This window comes from Pseudorca crassidens, chromosome 11 (assembly GCF_039906515.1).
Source record: "Pseudorca crassidens isolate mPseCra1 chromosome 11, mPseCra1.hap1, whole genome shotgun sequence".
Lineage (NCBI taxonomy): Eukaryota > Metazoa > Chordata > Mammalia > Artiodactyla > Delphinidae > Pseudorca > Pseudorca crassidens.
Genome location: NC_090306.1, coordinates 85114061 through 85122877, shown reverse-complemented (window position 1 = coordinate 85122877; position 8817 = coordinate 85114061). Strand labels below are relative to the sequence as shown.

The 8817-nt window shown below is 36.7% G+C and overlaps 1 protein-coding gene across 1 annotated transcript in view; it reads right to left on the bottom strand.

Annotated features, from left to right (window-relative positions):
• Positions 1 to 2391: 2391 nt before the first annotated feature.
• ACTR6 (actin related protein 6) overlaps positions 2392 to 8817 on the bottom strand; it is a 32203-nt gene continuing 25777 nt past the window's right edge. The window contains exon 11 of the mRNA XM_067697666.1: positions 2392 to 3647. Coding sequence (XP_067553767.1) covers positions 3518 to 3647 — 130 coding nt within the window. The 3' untranslated portion in view covers positions 2392 to 3517. The remainder of the gene's footprint in view (positions 3648 to 8817) is intronic.

The window sequence follows — 8817 nt, the reverse complement described above, 5'->3', positions numbered from 1 at the left end:
CCTCATATGAGAGATGCCCTCCTTATACCCAGAGGAAAGGAGTATCCTTAGCTCCAAAGATAAAGGGAGGCCAAGAAGAATCTAAACAAACAGACCTTGCTAAGTTTTCCCCAGTTTATTACGATTACGTCATTCTCCTTAACGTGTCACGTTCCTCCAGGACTGTGCACTCTTCAGCAAACTGGCATAAAAGTACATAGGTTCGGGGCTTCCCTGGTGGCGCAGTGGTTGAGAGTCCACCTGCCGATGCAGGGGACACGGGTTTGTGCCCCGGTCCGGGAAGATCCCACATGCTGCGGAGCGGCTAGGCCCGTGAGCCATGGCCGCTGAGCCTGCGCGTCTGGAGCCTGTTATAGCAACCTATTTTTGAAGTATAGTTGAATTACAATGTTGTGTTAATTACTGCTCTACAGCAAAGTGACTCAGTTACACATATATATTCTTTTTCATTATGGTTTATCACAGGATATTGAATATAGTTCCCTGTACAGCAACCTATTCTTGTTGCAATAAATGCAACTGCCTCACCAATCTCTTACAGAATGTTATTTATAAAATTTTTAAAATTTTATTCCATAAGGGGACTTTTTTTTTTTTGGCCACACCACACAGCTTGCAGGATCTTAATTCCCGGCTTGAACCCAGGCCACTACAGTGAAAGCACCGAGTCCTACCACTGGACTGCCAGGGAAGTCCCCCAAGGGGTCATTCTTTTTTTTTTTTTTTTTTTTCGGTATGTGGGCCTCTCACTGTTGTGGCCTCTCCCGTTGCAGAGCACAGGGTCCCGGGGTTGGATCACTGGTAGGGGAACTAAGATCTTGCAATCCAGGCAACACAGCGCCCCCCCAACAAAAAAAAGGGAGTCGCGCTCAGTGTTTCCAATTCATTCTTTTACTGTCTAATCCATGATCTCCTCTATTTGTCCTGAATTAAAACGTCTCTGGAATTGCTCTTACGTCTCTAGTAGTTTCCTCCTGCCCTGATCTGGCACATACGTTTTCTTGTTTCTCTAACAACCTAATCCCATTTGTTTTCCATCTTTTAGGAATTCTTCCACATTTGTTCATCAGTGCCACCCTTTTTATTTCCTAGAGTCCCCTTAAGGATTTACTCTACTATCAAAATATAATATGAACTATTTCATACACACAATAAAGATTCTAATATAATGAATACCCATGTGCCCACCAACCCAGCTTGAGACATAATATATCACAAAAAGCACTGAAGTAAGTGTTCCCTGTGCATTCCTCCACTAGAAATTGTTTAAAGGGATTTCGGACAGGTAAAGTAGGTGAACGTGATCAGTTTGCCACGTCAAGCCAATCACCACTGAATTAAAAAATTCAAAACCAAGATAGAAAAGTGTTGGAGAGAATTATCCTATCTTGATTAGTCATTGATGTAAACCCTAATCCTCTACTGTCTTAAGGTGCATATTATGCATGGCCAATGCTAGAACACTGTTTCCATGCATGCAATTTGCAGCACAAAATTATAAACTCTAACATGGCTAAGTTCTCGCTCAATACTTCTAGTGAATCTCAAATCAGGATCTTTAACATCTTTCAAAAATAGATAACCTTGTTATTATTTAGAGATAATGTTAAATGTTCTCTTTGAAGTCAACTTACTGTATAATATTAAAACATTATCTCTAGCAATAAAGTTTCAAAATTAGGCAGGTGTTAAAATTGATGGGAGCTTCAAGGCTAGAGATAAACGATTAGCATCTATGTTCATTAATTTCAGAAATGAATTTTTAGTGTCTCAAAAATAAGCACTATGAGACCTACACTGTGAACAGAAATTAGTGTACTGTAGTAAGCATGTGACACACACATTATTCTCAGCAGAACAAAATGGGAAACATCAAGCTAGGGCATGTTTTGGAAATGCAGCTTTGAGGAATGCCCCGGTTCCTCATACGAAAAACATCTTGGTTGTTGATGATAGTATTTTGCCTGCAAGATGAGGTCCTGGTAGGTCAAGGAAAGCCCTTTAAATGGTGACTTACCTTTATAACTCTAACTGCATCACCCTGAAATTCTAGCACAGTTACACTGTTACACTGTATGGTTGCAAAAACTTCTTTTATGCCACCAGCATCTTTTTGCTACACTCTCCACAGATTATATGCTAGTACCTGGGTATCATACAAACACAATCAATTTGCAACTCTGCAATGATAACAAGTAATGTAACTAGCCTAGGTCTAGGAAGGACTGACCAGGCCCTAACTAATACAGATCTTCTTTGATTAAGTCAAAAATGCATTTACTACACCTCACCTACCAAACACCATAGCTTGCTTAGTCTAGCCTACCTTATGCGCGCTCAGAATATTTACATTAGCCTAAAGTTGGGCAAAATCATCAAACACAAAGCCTATTTTATAATTAAGTGTGGAATATTTCATAATTTATTGAATATTGTGCTGAAAGTGAAAAACAGAATGGTTGGTGGGTACAGAATGGTTGTAAGCATATTGGTTGTTTACCCTGACTGGGACCTGTGGCTCACTGCCGCTGCCCAGCATCACAAGAGAGAAACATACCAAATATCGCTAAACCAGGAAAATATTAAAGTGCAAAATCTGAAGAACAGTTTCTAATGAGTGCATATTGCGTTCACACCATTGTAAAGTCAAAAAATCATTAAGTCGCTATAATCCAAATATAATTGTAGTGGACAGCTCTTTCACCCTGCCCAGCATCTGTCTCTTCACCTTAATTTTCCTTTGGGAAACTACCTTCTTTCACTCTAGGCTATCTTAGTAGGGCTGTTAAAATCCATGAAGCCATGGGGTAGGCACATGATCCAAGCTAAGGTAAAGAGATTGGCAGGAATTTGATTCATGAGCCCAATGACACAAGAATTTCATCCTAAAAAATGGTATAGTATTTTTATGAGTGAAATAATACATTTCTGCAACACAGTACTGACCAAAAACACTTTAACAAATTGGCTTTGGTCTTCATCCTTTCAAACTTAGGCTAAGTAAAAAATAAACATTACATACACATAGATTAGTTTTTCTAACTTTAGTATATACAAATAAAAATGACAATTAAAAGATAAAATACTTCGCTCTAGAAGAAAGAGAGAAATCATATCAGCCTGAAAATACTCTGGCCAATTCCTAGTCAGTCACACAAAACTACCTTCTAAGGAAACCTGACCAGTGAGACAGTTAAGTTTGTGCTTTTAGCTATAAAGAATTAAACTTAAAATACACTCACTCTTTCATCTTCTAATGAAAGATAACTTAGTCTCGGAAACAGCATAAGCATTGTTATAGTAAGTCTAGCTCCTAAATGAAAATTTGGGCTGAGTTACAGTTTACTTACTAACCTAGGTAAGAAACCTTTGAAAATCAGCCATGGATCAAAGTATTTACATAAGTTCAAGATGTTATCTTATCTTAGGATGAAAGTTAACACAGGTCCTTAACTTCCTTTAAAAAGAACATTGAAAATTAAACCTTTGTCACAGTCAAAACTTTCAGAAACGTTTCTTAAATATCAAATTTCTCTTCACAGACGCTATGTCCATTTTCTTCATAATCTTCTCTTGTTACCACCATATCTTCAAAATCATCATTCTCCGATATCAATTTTCCACCTTCCCAGGCATAAGTAATAGGGCTAAAAATAAAGGTAAAATAAGTGAACCCAGATGATTTTACAGAACTGAAATGCCAGAAACGTTAATTAGTAACTAAAATGTGGCAATCTCTACACAACCTGATTTAACAGAAAATCATTTAAAGTGTGAAAATAAGCATAAACTTCATAGGAGTAAAGCAAACTTGGAAAGGAAAGTTGGTCACCACTACAAGTAAGTGTTCTTTTTATTTTCCCTGTGCCCTGAATTTATGGACCTTCTACCTCTAATAAAAAACAAGAATACAAGCAAAATACAAAAAATGCATAAAAATAAAAACACTGTAATAAATGAGTCTAACTTTTGTACATGGCAAAGATATGTCATCAAATCAATTCACCCAGCAACCAATGAAACAGATATTATAACTCCCACTTTATAGATTTGGAAAATGAGGTTCAGAGAGGTTAAGACTGAAACTAGGATTCAACTCGGAACTGTTTTCACACAGTCTGTGCTTTTGCTCCTATACTTTGTTGCCTCTAATAAATGAGACATTTAAAAACCACAGTGCATGATAAACTTGCTACATGGTAGGACATAGACAATAAGCAAAATTAGAGCACATCAAACTTTTAGTTTAATTTTATGTACAACCAAGTTAATTGGTTGTAATTCTGTGTAATTGGTTGAATTTGTGTAATTCTACTTCTACTCTTCCTCTCCCCCAATTCAGTTTTAAATATGAAAAATGATAAAGAAAAAAGTGTTTTCCTCACTATATTACATTTCCTAACCTTAAAAAAACCTAAATATATATCTATCTATAAAATCAGATGTGCAATAAAGATTTGATGAATAAAAGAATAAAAACTATTTCTATAGATCCCTTGGCCTGTAATGTATGCATGACTTACACTTAAAATGCAGGATAAAAATCCAATATGCTTCATATTCTAAAGCGTATATGAACATTAATGCTGATAAAAATCATTCCAATATCTAATGATAATTTATTCTTTTATCTGATAGCTATAAAATTAAGTGATCTGATGAGGGTCTTCTATTAACTGCTATTGATTTTGAAAAATTCTTCTTTAGCTTTGAAACAAACCTCTAAAATTAAAAATCAGGTCTTGTTTGCAACTCTGCCGCTTAAAACAGTGGAGCAGTGACGGGGGATTATTTAGACTAGATTTGGTGAGAACTTCTGCCTCCAGATAAAGAGAACTGAATTTTAGTCTGGTTACTGCTATTAACTTATCATAAGACCTTTGCTAACTCATGAGCCCTTGTTTATTTACAAATAAGTACACAGAAGAGGATGATCTATAAGCCTTTCTTACAGCTCTAAAATTATACCTTAATTATCTGCTTTTTCTCATAAAACAGGATAGGGGGTACATATAAAAGTTTTGAATTATAAAAAAAATGACTACTTAAATGTAAAAGTTTAAGTATTTTAAATTATTTAAAAACATTCCAAAACAACTTACCAATTGACATAATTTATCTTGGTTAAATTCTCAGATTTCTATTCTTCATAGAAACTCTCAAGAAATGGCATATCTCAGATAAATCAAATAGATAAAGTTTTTAAAATTTATTTTATTTTTTATTTCTTTTTGGCTGCGTTGGGTCATCATCGCTGTGTGCGGGCTTTCTCTAGTTGCGGCGAGCGGGGGCTACTCTTCATTGTTGTGCACGGGCTTCTCATTGCGGTGGCTTCTCCTGTTGCAGAGCACAGGCTCCAGACGCACAGGCTTCAGTAGTTGTGGTACTCGGGCTCAGTAGTTGCAGTTCACGGGCTCTAGAGCCCAGGCTCAGTAGTTATGACGCACAGGCTTAGTTGCTCTGCGGCATGTGGGATCTTCCTGTACCAGGGCTTGAACTCGTGTCCCCTGCATTGGCAGGTGGATTCTTAACCACTGCTCCACGACGGAAGTCCCAAATCAAATAAATAACCTAAGTGATTTGCCTGTAAAAAATCTCCAAGTAATGATGACTGATTCACTATAGGGAAGTGATCTTACAGTAACTGAGCACCCATTATGTACCAACAATAATGGATGCTACTTCACATACTTCATCCCCTTTCATCCACTGAAAGTAAAGTTTTCATTTCTTTTTTTTAAATTTAATTTTATTTTTTATACAGCAGGTTCTTATTAGTCATCAATTTTATACACATCAGTGTATACATGTCAATCCCAATCGCCCAATTCATCACACCACCATCCTCACCCCCACACGGCTTCCCCCCCTTGGTGTCCATACGTTTCTTCTCTGTGTCTCAACTTCTGCCCTGCAAACCGGTTCATCTGTACCATTTTTCTAGCTTCCATATACATGCGTTAATATACAATATTGTTTTTCGCTTTCTGACTTACTTCACTCTGTATGACAGTCTCTAGATCCATCCACGTCTCAACAAATGATCCAATTTCATTCCTTTTTATGGCTGAGTAATATTCCACTGTATATATGTACCAAATCTTCTTTAGCCATTCGTCTGTCAATGGGCATTTAGGTTGCTTCCATGACCTGGCTATTTTAAATAGTGCTGCAATGAAAACTGGGGTGCATGTGTCCTTTTGAATTATGGTTTTCTCTGGGTATATGGCCAGTAGTGGGATTGCTGGGTGGTATGGTAGTACTATTTTTAGTTTTTTAAGGAACCTCCATACTGTTTTCCATAGTGGCTGTATCAATTGACATTCCCACCAACAGTGCAAGAGGGTTCCCTTTTCTCCACACCCTATCCAGCATCTATTGTTTGCAGATTTTCTGATGATGCCTATTCTACCTGGTGTGATGTGATACCTCATTGTAGTTTTGATTTGCATTTCTCTAATAATTAGTGATGTTGAGCAGCTTTTCATGTGTTTCTTGGCCATCTGTATGTCTTTTTTGGAGAAATATCTGCTTAGGTCTTCTGCCCATTTTTGGACTGGGTTGTTTAATATTGAGCTGCATGAGCTGTTTATTATTTGGGATATTAATCCTTTGTCGGTTGCTTCATTTGCAAATATTTTCTCCCATTCTGAGGGCTGTCTTTTCATCTTGTTTATGGTTTCCATTGCTGTGCAAAAGCTTTGAAGTTTCATTAGGTCCCATTGTTTATTTTTCTTTTTATTTCCATTACTCTAGGAGGTGGATCAAAAAAGATCTTACTGTGATTTATGTCAAAGAGTGTTCTTCCTATGTTTTCCTCTAAGAGTTTTACAGTGTCCAGTCTTAAATTTAGGTCTCGAATCCATTTTCTGTTTATATTTGTGTATGGTGTTAGGGAGTGTTCTAATATCATTCTTTTACATGCAGCTGTCCAGTCTTCCCAGCACCAATTATTAAAGAGACTGTCTTTTCTCCATTGTATATCCTTGCCTCCTTTGATTAGATTAGTTGACCATAGGTGCATGGGTTTATCTCTGGGCTTTCTATCTTGTTCCATTGATCTATATTTCTGTTTTTCTGCCAATACCATGTTGTCTCGATTACTGTAGCTTTGCAGTACAGTCTGCAGTCAGGGAGTCTGATTCCTCCAGCTCCGCTTTGTTCACTCAAGACTGCTTTGGCTATTCGTGGTCTTTTGTGTCTCCATACAAATTTTAAGATTTTTTTGTTCTAGCTCTGTAAAAAATGCCACTGGTAATTTGATAGGGATTGCACTGAACTTGTAGATTGCTGTGGGTAGTACAGTCATTTTCACAATATTGATTCTTCCAATCCAAGAACATGGTATATCTCTCCATTTGTTGGTACCATCTTTAATTTCTTTCATCAGTATCTTATAGTTTTCTGCATACAGGTCTTTTGTCTCCCTAGATAGGTTTATTCCTAGGTATTTTATTCTTTTTCTTGCAATGGCAAATCGGAGTGTTTCCTTAATTTCTCTTTCAGATTTTTCATCATTAGTGCATAGGAATGCAAGAGGTTTCTGTGCATTAATTTTGTATCCTGCAACTTCACCAAATTCATTGATTAGCTCTAGTAGTTTCTTGGTGGCATCTTTAGGATTCTCTATGTATGGTATCATGTCATATGCAAACAGTGACAGTTTTACATCTTCTTTTCCAATTTGTATTCCTTTTATTTCTTTTTCTTCTCTGATTGCCGTGGCTAGGACTTCCAAAACTATGTTAAATAACAGGGGTGAGAGTGGACATCCTTGTCTTGTTTCTGATCTTAGAGGAAATGCTTTCAGTTTTTCACCATTGAGAATGATGTTTGCTGTGGGTTTGTCGTATATGGCATTTATTATGTTGAGGTAGGGTCCCTCTATGCCCACTTTCTGGAGAGTTTTTACCATAAATGGGTGTTGAATTTTGTCAAAAGCTTTTTCTGCATCTATTGAGGTGATCATATGGTTTTTCTTCTTCAATTTGTTAATATGGTGTATCACATTGATTGATTTGTGTATATTGAAGAATCCTTGCATCCCTGGATAAATCACACTTGATCATGGTGTTGATGGTGTTAATGTGTTGTTGGATTCTGTTTGCTAGTATTTTGTTGAGGATTTTTGCATCTATATTCCTCAGTGATATTGGTCTGTAATTTTCTTTTTCTGTAGTATCTTTCTTTGGTTTTGGTTTTGGTTTGGTTTGGTTTTGGTATCAGGGTGATGGTAGCCTCATAGAATGAGTTTGGGAGTGTTCCTTCCTCTGCAATGTTTTGGAAGAGTTTGAGAAGGATGGGTGTTAGCTCTTCTCTAAATGTTTGATAGAATTCACCTGTGAAGCCATCTGGTCCTGGACTTCTGTTTGTTGGAAGATTTTTAATCACAGTTCCAATTTCATTACTTGTGATTGGTCTGTTTATATTTTCTATTTCTTCCTGGTTCAAGCTTTGAAGGTTATACCTTTCTAAGAATTTGTCCATTTCTTCCAGGTTATCCATTTTATTGGCATAGGGTTGCTTATAGTAGTCTCTTAGAATGCTTTGTATTTCTGTAGTGTCTGTTGTAACTTCTCCTTTTTCATTTCTAATTTTATTGATTTGAGTCCTCTCCCTCTTTTTCTTGATGAGTCTGGCTAATGGTTTATCCATTTTGTTTACCTTCTCAAAGAACCAGGTTTTAGTTTTATTGATCTTTGCTATTGTTTTGTTTCTATGCCATTTATTTCTGCTCTGACCTTTATGATTTCCTTCCTTCTGCTAACTTTGTTTTGTTCTTCTTTCTCTAGTTCTTGTAGGTGTAAGGTTAAATTG